This window comes from Orbicella faveolata, unplaced genomic scaffold (assembly GCF_042242905.1).
Source record: "Orbicella faveolata isolate gen_17 unplaced genomic scaffold, um_ofav_v1 contig_34, whole genome shotgun sequence".
Taxonomy (NCBI): domain Eukaryota; kingdom Metazoa; phylum Cnidaria; class Anthozoa; order Scleractinia; family Merulinidae; genus Orbicella; species Orbicella faveolata.
In genome coordinates, this window is record NW_028301563.1 from 31,343,791 (window position 1) to 31,362,500 (window position 18,710).

General features: G+C 40.3%; 1 protein-coding gene across 1 annotated transcript in view; it reads right to left on the bottom strand.

Annotated features, from left to right (window-relative positions):
* LOC110060508 (DNA-directed RNA polymerase III subunit RPC1-like) overlaps window positions 1-18,710 on the bottom strand; it is a 31,174-nt gene that overhangs the window by 5,868 nt on the left and 6,596 nt on the right. Inside the window, exons 11-35 of the mRNA XM_089271675.1 lie at window positions 18,655-18,702; window positions 18,309-18,412; window positions 17,024-17,069; window positions 16,588-16,683; window positions 15,571-15,711; window positions 14,809-14,878; window positions 13,941-14,068; window positions 13,688-13,823; window positions 13,180-13,292; window positions 11,848-11,899; window positions 11,340-11,424; window positions 10,063-10,150; window positions 9,583-9,694; window positions 8,715-8,828; window positions 8,320-8,415; window positions 7,901-7,962; window positions 7,239-7,394; window positions 6,632-6,753; window positions 5,928-6,005; window positions 4,929-4,957; window positions 4,585-4,773; window positions 3,882-4,033; window positions 3,402-3,488; window positions 1,228-1,296; window positions 556-672 (exon numbers count right to left, since the gene is read on the bottom strand). Coding sequence (XP_089127801.1) covers window positions 556-672; window positions 1,228-1,296; window positions 3,402-3,488; window positions 3,882-4,033; window positions 4,585-4,773; window positions 4,929-4,957; window positions 5,928-6,005; window positions 6,632-6,753; window positions 7,239-7,394; window positions 7,901-7,962; window positions 8,320-8,415; window positions 8,715-8,828; window positions 9,583-9,694; window positions 10,063-10,150; window positions 11,340-11,424; window positions 11,848-11,899; window positions 13,180-13,292; window positions 13,688-13,823; window positions 13,941-14,068; window positions 14,809-14,878; window positions 15,571-15,711; window positions 16,588-16,683; window positions 17,024-17,069; window positions 18,309-18,412; window positions 18,655-18,702 — 2,490 coding nt within the window. The remainder of the gene's footprint in view (window positions 1-555; window positions 673-1,227; window positions 1,297-3,401; window positions 3,489-3,881; window positions 4,034-4,584; window positions 4,774-4,928; window positions 4,958-5,927; window positions 6,006-6,631; window positions 6,754-7,238; window positions 7,395-7,900; window positions 7,963-8,319; window positions 8,416-8,714; window positions 8,829-9,582; window positions 9,695-10,062; window positions 10,151-11,339; window positions 11,425-11,847; window positions 11,900-13,179; window positions 13,293-13,687; window positions 13,824-13,940; window positions 14,069-14,808; window positions 14,879-15,570; window positions 15,712-16,587; window positions 16,684-17,023; window positions 17,070-18,308; window positions 18,413-18,654; window positions 18,703-18,710) is intronic.

An 18,710-nucleotide genomic window follows, 5' to 3' on the forward strand; every position in this document is an offset into this window, starting at 1 on the left:
GAATAAAATTATCATGGACTCGTGAAACTTTGAACAGGTTCTAAAAGGTTGGATGCGAGATGAGAGCGCGCGAGAGGGTCATTTTGGTGTTCCAAAACAATGAAACAGCGGCCATGTTGGGATTTCTTATCAATCCTGTGGGAGTTGAACTCTTTTCTTATGTAAACACTTTCTTTTGTTCTAATAAATTAGCATGGTTGCTGGCCACGTGAGTGAAGACGCTCTATTCGAGGGCATGAGTTTGAGCTCTCGGCTTCCCTCATCCTCGTTTGGCCGTGCTTAAAGAAGCTCAGTCACGGTATTCTGAGTAATTTTGGCCATGTACAAAATTACCTTTAAATTGAAGGAAAACTGAAAATAGTAGTTTGCTAAGATAGAAAACACTGAAGAGATAATAATAAACCATAAAGGAACAAAATGGTTAAGGATGGAGAAGATTAAAGCGGATTATAGACGACGAACTTGAAAAGCATACGCTAAACTTTTCAAGATGCACAAATCGCGAAGTAGCTACTTTCAGACAAAAGTTAAAGGTTTGCCGCTCAGCTAAGATACCTTGATGAGCACATCAGGCAAGTCTGTCTTGAGCTGCTGCATTGTGTAATGTAGAGAGGACTTACTGCTCTCACTTGGATAAATACAGAGCTCGGACTTGCTGAGGGCTGTCACTTGCTGAAAGAAAAACACCCGTTATTAACCGGTCGACAAGTACGGTACATCCCTTCTCCACTCCGCACAAAATTGCACTCTAACTCTCTACGAAATGTAGGTCTAAACTCTTTAAGACCCGTCCTGATCATGGTTCTGTTAAGAACAAACATTCTGTGTTTTCAACGAATTGAAAAGTCCTCGCCTACTGACTTGTGTACGTGGTTCACTAACTGGTTCACCCGGTTCACTTGCTGATTCAAGTGGTTCACTAAATGGTTCACTAACGTTCAATTACCCGTTTAGCTCATCCACTAACCGGTTGAACTGGTTCGCTAACTGGTTCAGCCGGTTCACTTACTGATTCAAGTAGTTCACTAAATGGTCCACCAACGTTTACTTACTATTTTAGCTGGTTCACGGTAACTGGTTCAACTGGTTCAACTGGTTCAACTGGTTCGCTACTTATTTCTTAGTGGTCTACTTAGTCGACTAGGATGCTACCCATGGTCAACCCTGACCGACGGAGGCCTACTACTACTTAGTACATCTACAAACATGTTCACAAGCCATCCATACCGAGGGTTTCAGTTTAAGTTTTCTTGTACTGCAGATAGCAAATCGTATGGAGTCCACGTCAACTTCGAGCTGTTACAAGGAGAACAATAAGAGACAGTAGAAGTGATGAGCAGCGTGGAAAACTAACCCTAATTTAGGAAAAGCTCACTAGCCCCTTCTCTGTTGTTGCTCTTCCCAAGATGATACGGCGGCAAGACAGTTGTGAACCGAAAAAACAGAAAAAACAGAAAAAACAGTAATTTTCCTGTTCGTTTATCACTGTCAAAACAAACACGAAACTACACCTGGAATACAGCGATAAATTTGAAATAGAAAAAAAAAAGTTAGCCGTTGTCACGGCGGTTCACATTTTCCAGATAACACAGAATTTAGTCATCTGACGTTGTTGTTTTGTAGAAGACGGAAAAGAAATGTACCAAGAATACGTGCACAGCCAATGTTCTGCTGATTAAATATTGACATTATGTCGAACACGTTTGGTGTTTTACTTTTTTAACCATTTTTAAACATTTTTTAGTCTTGTACATATTTTGTCCTTAAATCTTGTGTTTAGCGACTTTCCCGTTTCCGTTGCCGTCCTGGTTTTCTTAAACTCCCTATTGCCTAATTAAACAACTGCACACATCAGTTAAGTTGAAGTAATCACCTTTCTCGTGTACATACATTATCTTGTGTTCATACAATTTGTCACCTGAAACCCCTTACACGTATGATCGCAAGTCAACAGGTCATCTGCTAAGTCAAACCTTGTGTGGCAAGATAACCAGCCCTGAGCATTTTTCAATTAAACCAAGTGAACACTTAGAGTTGAACTAAGTAAAACTCCTTGACTAACGGCACATTGTTTATCCTATGTCGCTGACGGATCACGTTTATAGTTTTGTCTTTTATATTGTATTCATCTTCTTTACAAGGTCAACAAAATACATATATTTAATATTACAGTGACATAATTCAAGTGACCGTCTTATCGAGCCTCGGGACCCGTTCGATGTTTCCCGCTCTCACCGCGAAGTAACGTTTTCCCGCGCTTATCATCGTCAAAAATTCCTCTATGATTCACACTTGATAAAACATTCCCGCACTTGGCAACCGTTAATATTTTCCCGCGCTTGCCGACTGTTCAATGTTTCCCCGCGCTTGCCACCCGCTTAACGTTTTCCCGCAATCTCTGCCCGTTTCACGTTTTTCCCGCTTGCCACGCGTTACATCTTTTTCCCCGCTTACCACCCGTTCAAGGTTTTCGCGCGCTTTTCACCCGTTCAAGGTTTCCCACGCCTATAAACTACCTGTAACATATTTTCCCGCGCTTGCCACACATTTCATGTTATCCTGCGCTTGCAACCTGCTACACGCCGTCTTACCCTTTGCCACCCGCTACATGTGATCTTGCACTTGCCACCTGTCACATGTTTTTCCGCCCTTGCCGCCCGTTAAAGCCCTGACCAAACAAAAAAAGGAGGGGACAAAAGTTTGCCACACGTTACTTTTCTTCCCGCGCTTTCCACCCGTTACATGTTTCTCCGCCTTTGCCGCCCGTTAAAGCCCTGACCAAACAAGAAAAAGAGGGGACAAAATTTTGCCACCCGTTACTTTTTTCCCCGCGCTTTCCACCCTTAAAATGTTTCTCTGCCCTTGCCGTGCATTAAAAGCCCGGACCAAACAGGAAGAGTTGAAAATAATTTGGCATTTGTTACTTCCCACCCGTTACCTTTTATTACCGCGCACGACACCCGTTACATGTTTTCCCGCGCTTGAAATCCGTAACCAGTTTTCCCGCGCTTGCCACCCTTTCCATGTTGTCCCGCACTTGCCACCCGTTCCATGTTTTCCCGCACTTGCCACCCGTTCCATGTTTTCCCGCACTTGCCACCCGTTCCACGTTTTCCCGCGCTTGCCACCCGTTAGGTGTTATTCCCACGATTGACACCCGTTACAAGCTTTCCCGCGCTTGAAATCCGTTACATGCTTTCCCGCGCTTGCCACCGGTTACACGTTTTCACGCGCTTACCACCCGTTTTTCGCAGTGTTACCAAAGCGTTCTACATCAACTTTCAATTGGTGTAATGGACCATTTGTTGCTATAATGATTTTCAGTGCGATAACTTTGGTTTACTTGTGCAACATCCATTGAATAATAGCTCTGCAGTTCATACTCCTATTAAAAGGCTTACCTTAAGCAATTTGATCCTGTCCATCGCCAGTTTGACAAGAATAAAACAGCTGTCAGGCAGGAAAACTTCTTCGATATACTCTGAAACCTGTCAAACAAGTTTAACTGGTCAAACACGTCATGATAAGGTCTATGCTGTCCTCAGACTGCTCAGTGCAAGATTAGCTACGTAAAAAATGAATTTGTTAATCAGTACATGGTTTGAACCCAGGAGTATCATTGGTTCGAATAGTGTGATCGTCCGGGTGAAGGTAGTTCTGAAAAGAACTGTGGTTGGTGACTGATGCTTCCACAATTCAAAGAGGACTTTCCCTCAGGTTGTCGAAACGGTCACCAACAACAGCTCTTTTTACAACTACCCTCGCCAAAACGATCACATTATACAAACAAATGAATTTATTGTTTGTTAAATTCAGGGGCTAGAGGTTACTCAACCCCCCCCCCCCCCTCCCCACCCACAGTTTACTAGTTTTCGCCATACCTCTCCTAGTAGGGTTTTCTCAACCCGGCCTTTGACCCCTCGTGCCTCGTCAGCGTTTTTGTCATTCATAAGCTGCGCGGAGATGATTGGAGTGCTAATGGACCGAGATGCGTTGATGATTTCCTTTATACGAGGAACGCCAAGGGTGATATCTGGCTTTATTAAGAAAACAAACTAAGCCTGTATGCATGGTTTCCACAGGCAGGACGTTTCAAAATTCCCTGACTTTTCCCCAATAAAATAAACTTTTCTGGCTTTCGCCAGCCACAAATTTTGCCGAAACACTAAACTGTTTAGGTCTCCAATTTCTCGGCAAGCTTTGGCACAATCAATCGTACAACGTTCATTTAACATTTAGAGACTGAAGCGTTTGTTTTAACTCGATCGGAGACTGAAGGAAAGGTTCCCCAACAAAGACACACGAAAAAAAAAACGCAGCAAAGTAACTCTGATAAACTAGTCTGAAACGCCAAGTGAACACTGGGAAGAGTTTGTTGTGAGCCAATTGGAACTTAGGATTTCGATGACGTTTGCGAAGAAATTCCCGCCTTCTTCGCGTAAGCGCGAAGAGCAAATTTTAAATTTTCTTGGACGCTTTTGCAGACGGTTTTTTCGTTCCTAGTCCGTCTCCATCTTGTCCAATATTTAGGGGTTTTCTTAATTTGAAGACTATTTCGTAAACTGTGACCTTTATCAAGGATACTCATTGAAGCGACTCCAGCGAAGTGAAACGTCTTCAGAGTCATCTGTGTTCCAGGCTCCCCAATACTCTGAGCACACAGGGCACCCACTGCTGTACTGGGCTCAATCTTTGCTCTTGAGTACTTCTCCTTACAAAGGCTCAGGAACTGCTTCAGTTGGGACTTGGTACAACGGTCTACCCATGACAACACTAGCAGAAAAACGGAAGTAGAGTGACTTCGATGTTTTTCACTTCCGGTCTGCGTTGAAAGGTAGCTAAATTTTCTTTAGAAAAGGGATTAAAAGTCATTCATATACAGGGAAGCAGTCGTATTTATCGAATGAACAAGAAGCACAGTTACCTACCCTTAGGAAGGTTATTCGTTTCAGACGCACTGGAACAGAAAGGAATTATTGGTCATAATACAGATAATTCATAAAGTATAACCTTAACTTTAAAGGGGCTAAGTCACGGTTTGCGCATATTGAAAAGTTTAGCCTCAATTTTTCAAATTCGTCGTTTGTAATCCGTGTTAATCTTCTCCATCCTTAGTCATCCTTGTTCCTTTATGGTTTATCATTATCTCTTTGGTGTTTTTCCACATTATTAAACTGTTATTTTCAGGTTTCCTACCATTTAAAGGTAATTTTTATGTGGCCAAACTAACTCAAAATACCGTGACTGAGCTCCTCTAAGCGGTTTTAAATGACTGCTGCTAACCTGTTCATGCTCTGAAATGAGTAACTACATGCTATTAATAAATTTGCAAATCGATTAAAGTAGCTTCATTCGAATGTCAAAAAGTTATTTGCACCACTTTGCTGCACACGATTGGCTTATAAAACTCGCGCCACTTTTTCATCCAATCAGAAGTAAAACCAAAACCAATCGTCCCTCGCTCGCACACGTTTTCCCGCGCTTTGCGTCAGCTACATGTATCTATCGAGTTTTGATTGGTTATTGGTTCACTGGATTTTCGCTGTCCTTTGTGATTGGCCAAAGTGATTACCTTGGGTTTGGTTTTACGACAGTCACACTCAATAGCCATTTCAGAGTTGACCTAAAAAAAAGGCCCGGTGCACAGCCATTCATATGAAAATGAGTTTAATTTGCATGTGAATGAAATCTCATTTTCATATGAAAGAGTGGGCATTAAGACTCGCTTTGAGAAAGAGGTTCAAGGTAATTCAGAAAAGACCTATTGAAAACCGCTCTAAAGAACTCTGAACTATACTAATATAAGTGCCTAACATCCCAAAGATTGATTACTACACAAAATTCAAGGTATAAAATGATGAAAGATGTTGGAAAAGTCAAATGCGTTTGTAGGGATAATTCACCTTTGCCGAAGATTAAAGAAATACCTGAGAGAGGAGTGAGCTCCCAGACCAAGCTGTCGATGCTTTGTCTCTACCTTTTTGGCAATGTCTTCCACGAATGCTCTAAATACAAACAAAAGAATACATGCTTTCTTCCAGTCGTGTTAAGAGTAACAAAGATTTAGCGTGTGTTGATCGGTCTAGGCATCATAGAGTCAAAGACAGAATGAGCTAGCAAATTTCACTTCCTCGTCAGCGACAGTTGCCAAGTAACAAGAGTGGCTTTGTCACCCCACAAGGAGTGGCTTTGATACCCCACAAATAAGCCAATTCGATGCACCAAAATTCTAACTTAGCTCCGAGGTTTAGGGAAAAAAAAAATTATTCATCCGTCAAATTCGATGTGATTTCTTTTGTTTTGTTCGCCCAAGCCTCAAAGCCAAATTAGAAATTAGGAGATTTAAATTATGGGGAAATATCGTTTTTGTGATGGACAAGCGAGAAAAGGAACAGCAGTGATGAATATTTGTTATGAGCCCACACTTGATAATTTTTCGTTCGCGGTTCCTATTAACCAATCAAACCATAACTCAGGCACCCGTGAGGTCATAGGCATGCGACACGTTGCTTAGGAACAACGCTGACGAAAACCACGGGATCGTGTGATTTTTGTCCACACATTCCCGACCAAATTTGCATCAACGAAGCTCGCAAATACGTGTGCGGCAAGCTTTAAAACAAAAGCTCACCTTAAATCCTTCTTAAACTCAGTTCCACAGTCTTCAAATTCAGGTCCGTCAATAGCTGGTAAGGCGTCCTTGAGTATCTCCTCCGGAGTAAGTGGGTCTTCCTCTTTCATCGGCACTGAGCACTGTAAACACAATCAAAATGAAAAATAATTTTATGAGAACAATTCCAGACATTACATAAAATGGAGAACGGGTAGTCAAAGTTGAACAAGACTGTAACCGATTATAATGATCTCAACTTGATTTTGAATGTTTAACAGAGTGTAAGTGTGCAGATATGATTGATCATTGCAGTTTATATACACAACTTAAGCAGCTGTGAAATTAAAGCCTGAAAAAAATTCAGGCCTGAACGGGATTCGAACCCATGACCTCTGCGACACCGGTGCAGTGCTCTACCAACTGAGCTATCAAGCCACCTGGGAGCTGGTCACGTTGTGAGTTCGTAATATACTCGTAGATGATGAAGATTCAAGTGAATATCTGAAGGAATATATACAGATTTAAATGTGGCGCATTATTTGCACTCTACTTCAGGAGTGGAGTTGGATAACAACAAAATGCTTGAGCTTTATATCACACAAGGAGCTGAGAGCAAAGTTTTCACCTGAACGTGGCTGAACACGCGATTGTAGTCCAGCGGTTTGTCCTTTCCCTCCATGTCAGTGGGATCCAGTCCGTCTCCTCCGTACATGAACTGTACAACGTCACCGACTGAATTCCTCACTGTCAGATCGTATTGGGTCGCCAGATCCTCTAACGACTGAATATCATATAACCCAAAATTAGAATTCTCTTTAGTCATTTCACAAATTTTCTTCACATCATCTTGAGCAAATTTGATTTTGTAGAGAACGCGAGAACCAGAGAAAGAACGCGAACCAGCGTATCGGAAACATATAAAGGTACAATTTGTTCACGTGTTAAGACTGTGTGGCGCTGAACTCCGGTTTCTGTAGCAGGTAGCAGTTCTGCAGTTCTGTAGCACCGCTCCATCCTGGATGGAAGATTCAAAGCAGGTTTGCCGCCAACCCCCTCCCCAGGAAATTTTGTCAAGTTACCATAACAGTTCGCCAGTCGGGTGGAGAGAGGCACTGTGAGAGTCACATGTCTTGCCCAAGGACACAATACAATTTCCCCGGCCAGGGCTCGACCCAGGACCGCTCGATCCACAGCACTAACCATGAGGCCACCGCCCCTTGACAAGCAAACCTGTCTTGAAACTGAGTTATTTTTGTAATAAGCACAAGCTAATAAAGGCCCAAATACCTTAACCAATCTCCTTTGCATGTATCCAGTTTCTGCAGTCTTGACAGCAGTATCCACAAGTCCTAAATGACAGATAAAATATTTGTTACATACTCTGTTTCCTGCATTTAGTGTCTCTCTTCAAATATAACAACCCTCTCAGAAAAAATAAAATTTGAAATGCAAACCCACCCTTCATCTTAAAATCAGTCAGCCGTTTCTGTTTTCTGTCACAAATAAGACTACATTGATGGAACACAAGTGAAAAACTGACTTGATTATCAACTTCTAGTTTCTCCCTACCATTCAAGCAAACAGGTTAAGGGAATTAAGGATCTAATCATCTCAGGAAAAATTCTTGATCAAAAATCAATTTCTCCCAAGATGAATTACAGAAAATAGGTGAACGCTATTAAGGAGAATTTATATGTTGATAATACCTTCTCTTCCAGCCATGGTGTGAAAGAAGAACTCCGTTGGAGTTAGCCCGGAATAGAAGCTGTTCTTTACAAATCCTTTCGCGGCGGGAAATTTTGCTGTACAGAAATACATTGAGAACAATGAACAATACATTTAAAACAAGAAATCAAATCAGTTATTAATGAGGCAAGGTTAATGGTAGATTGATTAAAAAATCGAAGCGACAAAATGCTTCGCATCTTTCTCGCAAAATAAAGCTAAAATTCAAACGAATGTTTCATATGAATTTTTTCTAGAGTAGTCACTTTTCCAAGAAAAGAGAAACCCCAATCAATAAACGGATGGCATGAAGGAGTCTTCAAGGTTAAAACAGCATTATTTTAGGGGAGGAGGTGGAAGGGGAAACAGGTCTTACAGTGTCGTTTGAAGTGAGGCAGCGCTCTGTCTTCAAATCCATTTGGAATTCTCTTGCCAGAGATTGCTTGCTGTCCAACACAAGCGATCATCTGTGAGATGTTGATGAACGAACCTGTAAAGGTTAACACAAACGGACAAAAAAAACAGTTAACCAGGCGCATGAGGCTGTCGTAATAAGGAGAAAGTTAATTTAAGTGGCCACGTTCAATATCATTAAAAACAGAACAATAGAAGGCTACCGCTTTCGCAGGCGAACAAACCCTACAATAACACCATTCAAAAGGAAGTTTTTGAGCAATCTTTCCATGAAGTACTGCTTATTATGACTTTTTAAGTCTGTGGATGAAACCCTAGTGTGTGACCATTCAACAGAAAGCTATTGAGCAGTACTTCCATGTGGTACTGCTTATTCCGCTTTACAATGTGGTTTTAACTTTCCGCAATTCTGCGGGTGAAAGCCTAGTGTGAGACCATTTGAATGAAAGCTATTGAGCAGTACTTTCATGTGGTACTGTTTATTATGCTGTACAAGGTGGTTTTAACTGCTAAGTCTGCGGGTAAAACCTTAGTGTGTAACCATTCAAATGAAAGCTATTGAGCAGTACTTTCATGTGGTACTGTTTACTATGCTGTACAAGGTGGTTCTAACTTTCAAGTCTGTGGATAAAACCCTAGTGTGTGACCATTCAAATGAAAGCTGTTGAACAGTACTTTCATGTGGTACTGTTTATTATGCTGTACAAGGTGGTTCTAACATTAAAGTTTGTGGATGAAATCCTAGTTAGTGACCATTCAAATAAAAGCTTCTGTGCAATGTTTAATGTCTCATCTTGAGAATAACACATAGCAGCGAACTGTCCACTGACCTTTTGAACCACAGACCGCCATTGTTAGGGGACTGTTTGTCTTGTGTAGTTCACGCAGGCATGCCTTTCCTGCGTGATCTCTGATGACAGAAAGTTCCTTTAGAATCACAGCCTGAAACAATAAAAACACACAAACATTTTAGAATGAAATACGTGCAAAGTTACCTGGGCGTAAATCGTACTCCAGGTTAGCCCTCAACATTTTATGTTGGGCAGTTATTAAAATTAATTCAGATGGTCTTTGGAATCTTCGGAAATCTTCGGAAATCCGTAGAAGTATTCTAATTATCTTCGACAAGTTTCGGAAATCTCCTAGTAAACTTCGGCCAACTTCGAAAGAGACTTCGGAAATACTTCTCTCTATAGAGCATCGGTAATTATGTTTCATGAAAGCGGCCAAGTGTGTCATAGTCTTAATGCCTGTAGCCTTGCAATTATATCAACTACAATACAAATGTTCTCAGTTTGCTGAACACTCACCTCAAGCGTATCATCTGCGCTACAACCTGGCTGAGTTTGTAACTTGCCTTCTTTGAAATCCTGGATGAAGTTGTCACACTTGGAATAACTGAAATAAAAACGCATAGCCTGTCTTTTCAATCTTACATTTTAAAATCAATTCAAAACTGCACTTCTATACAGAAAGGTAAAACGTAAATTCTTCACACGAGCCAAGTGGCCCATCAGGTCTGAGCTTATCCCGGTTTCAGTAGCATGAAGCGACTAGCAGTATTTCTACCCCCCCCCCCCCCTTCCTGGGTGGGATGCTAGTCCATTGCAAAGTTACCCACCGACATTAAAGTCGCCGATACCCGTTTATACACCTGGGTGGAGAGAGGCACTGTCAGAGTAAAGTGTCTCGCCACAGAACACAACACAATGTCCCCGGCCAGGGCTCGAACCCGGACCGCTCGATCCGGAGGCGAGCCTCAGTTAACAGTACGAGCCTCAGTTAACCTTTTAAGTCCACGTAGCTTCGCAAGATTCGTCCGACTTTTTGCACGGCACTACTTTAATCACAGTATACCTAGCTGAAAAATCATGCTTCGTTGACAATTAGTTGAATAATCAAGAACGTACCTTACGTAAAATAGTCTGACGTTCAGTCAACTCGGCTAAAGAAATCTTCGGGAAATTACAAGGGGTACTCATTTACTTTGTTTATAACTGTCAAAACTAACACGAAACTAAATCTGAAACAGCGATAAGTTTGAAATAGAAATTTAAAAAATTAGCTGTTGTGGTTCACGTCCTCCAGACAACGCAGAGTTCGGTCATTTCACATTGTTGTTTTGCAGAGGACGGCAAAGAAATGTACCAAGAATTATAACGCACGTGCACAGCCATTGTTCTGCTCATTAAAACTTTTGTTTACCGACGTAGCTGTTGTCGTTGCCGTCGTGGTTTTCTTAAACTCCCTACTGTTAAATAAACACCACCCGAGGTTATAGGTAGTAAGCAGTAAAGGTTAGTTTTAGCTTTGTTTAAGGCCCCACCATACTACGCCGGATAAATTTGAAAACGCAGCTTTATTTCTACGGTTAGGTCTACTGTCCACACTAATCCGTCACAAAAACGGAGCTTTTCGAAAACGAGGACGTTACGATAATCAAGTGATTTCCTTGCCCTAGGTTTCTTCAAATGCAAATCTTAAGTGACCGGTAATTGTTGCGTTTTTCCTCCGGCGTAGCGTGGACGGGAAACATCTGATGCATTTTCAGAGAGAAACCTCCGTTTTTTTAAAAAAAAACACGCACCCGTTACTGAGAAGATCGTCCTTTGCTTTCAGAAGACCTTGCCCCGGCGTGACGTCACCGATGCCGATGGAGAATCCTCTATTACCTGGCAAATAAAAGCGGTCGACATGTAAATTCTCCTTACCTTAGCGATACGTTATCAACCAGGCAAGTGATGAGAATATAGAAAGACATCAACGTAAGCATATTGTCTCGATTTAACACCAAATTCTCAATGCTTATGTCAAAAGAACTTTATATGGTTCGGTAAGGAGAATTGTCGCTTTGAGTAGCAGAAACTTAAGCGTACCGACGCAAAATCAGGGAAATAGGTTATCAGAAGTTGAAGGAGAAATTTGTCGCGATAAATTGTAAATAAACGATTCTTTCGCGGTAATAGACCTGAAGTGAGAATTTATTGTTTAAGTTTTCGTACAACAGGACTGCAACTTTCAACAAAGGACAAAAGAGTTTTTTGACAATGAGGGTTACTTCAGTGGGTTCATTTAATATACATGGTCTCGCTTACTCAGAAAAAATGGACACACTCTTGCTACTCTCCACATGGCATCTGCAGCAGCCTGGACAAAGAAAAAAACGTTTCGTTCAAACACAGAATTTAACATAATAAACAATTAGATTATGAGCTCGAGATTTCTATCGCGCGATAGAAATCGAGAGCGAATAATCTAATTGTTTTATTATAAATCTACTAGTCGCTCAAAACTTAATCTAAATCCTCTTCACAGACACTTCGAAAACGCCAAGAAGCGGCCTTCATTTTGTTAACAGGGGCATGCTGCTATGCTACTCACTATCTAACACAGAATAGATAGTGAGTAGCGTAGTCAATCAGAGAACGGCATTCGTGATAGAACACTAGTAGATTTAAAATAACATTGAATAGAACAGTTGTCGAGAAGTGTCGAAACTCAAGTTTTCACTCTAGCCAATCACAAAGGACGCAGACAATCCAGTCAACCAATCAAAATTCAAAGCAAATGCGTGTAGCTGACGCAAAGCGCGGGAAAACTGTGCGAACGAGACGAGTCGCGATTGGTTTTTGGTTTTACTCCTGATTGGATGAAAAAGTGGCGCGAGTTTTATGAGTCAATCGTGTAGCCACGTGCTAATGCAAAACCAAATCAAATACGAAATACTTTCGACAATCAAATGAATAACGACTCTAGGATGCAATCGAGCTTTTAAATCAGTCAAAGTAGTTTTTTCAACGGCTGTCATAGATGCTCATTCAACTAACACAGATGTACTGTAAAATGGAGCTCCCTAAACAAAACTGAGGATCGTTTGTCTAAAGCAGTGAACATTCATAAGAAAATTAAAATTTCCTTAAGAACTTTAAAGTCCTCAAGAAATGCCGTGGCAAACTCGAATGTTTAATCTTCGAAATGCTGTTGATTAAGAACAAAAGACCGAAACTGAACACGCAAGCGGATTCCATTCGCGCGAAACTTTCTATCTGAATGTTTTCATGTAACGTTTGCTAATTTAGTTTCTCACGTCTTTTATAGTACTTAAAAGTACTTAAAAGTACTATAAATATGCCTTGCCGTTATTTTTAATTTATTCATTCGACAATGATGACATGAAGTCGTCGAAACGTCATGTTACTTTACTTATGTTAATTTTCTTAAAAATTTCCTTTTGCAAGAAAGACTAGGATTGAGTTTCAAGTTCAAATCATCATAATTAAGCATGCGTACGTCCTTTGAAACTCGGACAAGCTGCGCAATTCAAGATCTTAGTTGACTCTTATACACTCTAATCAAATTTGACATGCTTTCGATTTTCCATGCAAGTCGACCAGAGGTTTGGCTTGTTTGACTGGTTAATGGCATACCTGACCACCAAAGTCTCTGAGAAGAACATAGAAGATACTGTTCTTGGAGCCAGATCCCAGCACTGCCTTGTCCAATGCTCCACACATCAGTTCACTGTTATGAATCACCACATCTGATCACAGAAGAAAATGGATGAAAATGAGGAAGAGGAAGAGAGTGGCGGAAATGGAAGCGGAGAAAAAAGGTAAAGGAGACGGAAGTGGAAGAGCAAACGGAAGATGAAGAGGAAGCAAAAGTGGAAGTGGAAAAGGAAGCCGAAGTGGAAGAGCAAGCTGAAGTGGAAGAGGGGAGAAGAGGCGGAAGTGAAAATGGAAACGGAAAAAAAAGAGGAAGCGGAAGTGGAAGACGGGTGAGGAGGTGCAAGTGGAAAAGAAAACGGAAAACGAAGAGGAAGTGGAAATGGAAGACGGGGCAAAAGTGGAAGCAGAAGAGGGTGAGGAAGAGAAAGAGGAAAGGCGACGAGAGTGCTTCTACTAATAAAAAAGCATGTCCTAGAATTTCACTTACAAGAGTCTTTCACACAAAGATCTTCTCCACTTGTGTACTGTTTGCCTTTTGTTCGTAAATTCATCTTGATTGGCATGTCCTTGTTTGGTCGTAGCACGACATTGAAGACTTGCTTTCCAGTCCATAATTTCACTGGCTGCGGTGAGATAAAACGATTATTGAAAACAACATGACCCATTTCATCATCGTCATCATCATCATTATTATCATCATCATTGATATCAGTGACCGACCAGTTGACCGACAAACTGACCTTTACAATGACAGGAGGTGGCAGATCAATTCTGATATTTACATCCTTCCCAGCCAGGATATAAGCTAACAGCTGGGTGATATGACTGCGATCGAAGAAAACATCTTTCTGCGTGAGAAGATAAGCCCCTGCAATATTATAGTAAAAAACATAATTAGTAATAAAGATCAGCAAGCAAGTAGATGATATAACCATTTGACTGTAGCCCCAAAAAAGTGAAGTGTACACCAAACAGAAAGAAGCAGAAACGTCAGGGTATCCTGAATCAAATTATCAAATTGCAAGTCAGTATGCATTAAAGTTAGTCCAGTGCTTTCAGCAACAGCCGGCACCTGAGATCAAATCGCAGTAAAAACATCTGCACTCAGTGACACTACGCCATCGTCGTGTGCCACTTTTTTGTTCTTGTCACATTTTGACATCATCTGTTATCAATTTGTCAGCAGACGCACGGTAATGTGGAATCTATTTGTTAAATTCAAGGTATCGATTTCTCGTCGCCTGAGCTTGCAAAAGTGGCAAGAAATGAGGTTCTCACACACTGAAGTAGGGGGCTGAGCCCAAGTTAGGATATCACGTGTCACACTAGGTCTCGTGACTCAATTTTCTGTTTCTTGCCATACGAGCAACAGCTTTTCCCGCCCACCCTGCCCTTTGCCAGTCTGTACTCTTCTGATACATTCTAGTTATTGTCGACAATCTGTTTTTTTGCCAACAGGCTTACACTTTGATATTGCATATGTCGCACCAATTAGTCCTTGTGGATGCTGTTTTCAGGTTTGTTGTTTGTTCCTAAAGTCCTGTTGCCTTGTGTGGCAGACAAATGGCATTCAGTGTGTGAGAAATTTTAGTTCATGTTTTATCACACCTGTGATGAAGTCTTGAATAGCAGCAATAAGAGGTTCGCCATTTCTTGGTGTCACCAAATTAGATTTTACCTACAGAGAAAAGAACATAACAATAACTGTGAACCAACGTCTAAACATCAAGATTATAAGGGCCAATCTAGACAGTCCAAGTTTATCGCATGCGATGAGCTTGCAACAAGAGTAGGGTATGAACTGCTTCCTGCAATTCAAGCATATACTTGCTTGCGAAGCTGTAGATTTCAGTTCAGCATGAAGCAATTCTGTACACGTGTTGCGAGCTTGTCACATGTGTGAGTTCATACCCTAACATTTACCAAAACTTAGAGTCGACTGTTCGTTATGGCCACAAATTTTCCCATGCAGCCTCGCCTTCTTATTACTTTAAAGAACAAAAATGCCAGTTCTTTATGCCAGAGGTAGTTGCATCAAACCATCATGAATCCAAAGGAAACTTTACTTTGCTTAGCAAGATAGCAAGCTCAAACAAAAGACCATATTTGTATTCTTGGTATTGAACTGGAACTAGCTTGAGAGTGACGCTAAAGCGGGGAGTCTTTTCAAATACAAATGACGTATTCATCTCTTTTTAATGATATTTCCCCACATGAGCCTCCATTCCAAGCTAGTTCCAGTCCAGTACCAAGAATACGAATATGGTCAATTCACAACAGAACACAAACTAAACAACAGTGGAGTTATTAAATCTTGAAATCCCGTGTCTCAAAAACAATGAAATTATATTAGTTTTACACTGTACTTACACCCATGAGTGTAAGAGCTTCGGCCTTGGCTTCCTCTGTTTGTGGAAGGTGGAGGTTCATTTCATCGCCGTCAAAGTCTGCATTGTAAGGGGTGCAAACACACTCATTGAAGCGGAATGTCCGATGAGGCCTCACAACAGCCTAGAAGTAAAAAAAGGTGTATTGCTCTGGCACTTTTCTATAAAACTGTTTATTTTTTCATTTGTGTAGCAGATGAACCAAGCTTGCAAGATATGCAAGACAATAATTATTTTGCAGATAAAACTAATTCCATATGAAAGGTTCTGTATCACAATACCAGGACTCATTTTTAAACAGAAGAAATATGCAACTTGGAAGTGGCCTGTCAGTTCTCATAAAATAAATAAATAAATAAATAAATAAATAAATAATTGAATGAATGAATGAATGAATAGATAAATAAATAAATAAATAAATAAATAAATAAAATAAATACATAACGTAATTAATGTCTCCAAATTCTATTTCACTGTAAAACAGTAGGCTAATTGGGGACACCTAGGTAAACTAATAAGAATAACATTCCAATCGTAAAAAGATTAATTCTAAGTATACCGGACGTAGTTAATTACAACATAAAAAAAAATATTTACAATTTTTCCTCATGACTTACCCTATGCTAATAAAAATGATTAAAATTCCAATCATATAAAATTGCTTCTAATGTACAAGGCAGGGTTAGTGTATTTGCTGTGAATAATTGAACAGGCTCCCTTCCAACTGAATGCCTTGCTATGCTTAGCAAAAGGCCTGAATGTTACTCAACAGTACTTTCAGGAAGCAATGATCGATTGACTTCAGGAAGTAGTATGATCAGCAATCAACATTCTCATTACACTTTCCACAGTTATTAATTGTGTATCTAAGGAGACTTTAATTTTCAATCAACACATTCCTTCTAAGATGATCACATCGACTCATAGACTCTTGTGACCAACAAACATGAATTTATAGTGGAAAGCTACAGAGAAGTTGTGAATCAATCACTGGGCCAACCTGGTGAGCCATGATGCTTAGTTTGTGCAATGAAGGTTGTCGGTTGAACAGTACAACATCTCCATCCATCAGGTGCCTTTCCACAATATCACCATACTAGAGTAGCCATGAAAATCACAAAACAAAACACACTCAGTCAGCATATCACCACATTTTCCATTGTCTAAATCTGATTATACCATAGAAATCATGCATTTTTTTTTTCCACGTTTAAAACGCGAGTGGAACTACGAGTGAATTTTATGGTTTCACCAGAAGGGTTTCCAACATTTTATAAAAACATTTTTATGATCTATAATCTGAGTGTATTTGGCCACGGAAAAATATGCTCAACTTATCTATGGACATGTACCACATCATCACAACAAAAAGATTATCACTTATCACTTGGAAAATTTAGATTAGATTAGATTATCATTTCTCACTTAATACCTACCTTCAATTCTTTGCTGATCTGTTTTCTATTACCATACTTTAGGAACCTATGTGTGAATAAAAGCATACAAAATGAATGTTTCACTCAAGACATGTAAAAGTACTTCTTTTGCAACAAGAGCTCTGATCACAAGATTCATTAATCTTGGTCTTGCACTCAACGTTAACAGTTGTCAACACAGGGTATTCAGGCCCATAACAGGCATACATACAAGCTAAATCCTACAGATTTGCATGAAACAGAATGAGGGGTGGCAAATGGTCCTTCAAAAAACCTAGCCCAGGTCTCATAAAATTTTCAACAATTTTTAATTTCTCAGGTCTCACAGTCATGTATTTTAACAATTATGAGTGTTTCACAGCCTTGAATTTTTGGAAGCTCTCTTGGAGTCTTTTTTATTTTTTTTGCAAAGCTGAGAAATTCTCGAAGTTTGTTTGTTTTTATAAATGACATCTGAACATCTTATAGTCCAAATGTCTTGTGCTTGCATTTAAAACCCTTTGAAGCCTCAGTCTCACAATTCAAAAAGTTATTAAAATGTCCCGGGCTCACAAAGAAGAAACGCTAGTCTTGCCTTCTCACAAAGTCTTGTATTTACCATTTGCCACCCCTAGAACGCAAGTTGAATATCACAATAAGAAACCAATGAGAGTAACTGCATCCTGCAAAAAATATACACTCTGGCAGACTGACCCTAAGATGTATCAGAAAACATTACAGATGGCAAGTAGGACAAAAGAGATGGCCCAATGTCACCAAATAATAATTTCAGTGGATGCTCTCTTAACAGACTCTCTCGTAAGTAGACAGCTACTACAATGTATAGGTTCAACTGCCTTCACAAAATCCTGTTTGAACACCCATACAAACTCTATTCATTCACGTAAGCAGACATTCCCGTGAGTGGCCGTGGACACTTTGAGGGCTTAGGATTTAGACTTTTCATTTGTTTTTAAGTTCCCAGAAGTGGACACCCAAAAGGAAACCCCATTAGCCTCGGAATCCTATTTTACTCAATCAACTTCACATCTCTGTTCTTCACAGTATGTACAGTGCATGAATTACACTGCCATATTTCATTGCTTGTTTTGTCACTGTTACACATCCAGTGACATCCTGAAACTAGTGACTGGAATTACAACACTGTCAATGCAACAGTGTTGCCACAGGTGCTTACGAGAACCATTCTCGTAAGCAGCTAGCTCCAGTTACAGCCACCTTTTTGGGTCCCAAAGGTGTCTGCTTAAGAGAGCTTTCATCGTATATGAGATTAACGTCAGCTTACTTTCTGATGCTGGTTTGTCTCTGTTGAATAAAGTTAGCTCCTGGATGTTTGTCAGCTCCATTCAGTATCAACTGTTTCATTAACTTCATGTTAGCTTCTGTGACCTGCATCAACACAATTTACAACATAGCTGGATCATGTGTACTGGGCATCTGCAGTCAGTATCAATCAACATTGTTTATCAATACCCTTGATCAATCCTTGATAAACCCTTGATTTCCCCAAGGTGGTCAGAACAGGCAGACAATATTATCCTTGCAAATGGTCAATTTGCCAATTGGTAAGGACTGCAATAATAATTATTAGCATCATAATTAATTGAAAAAAGGTTATCTATTATACTAACCCTTTCAGGATAGGTTAGAACCTTAGCTACATGCACAGGAACTGCCACCTAAAAAT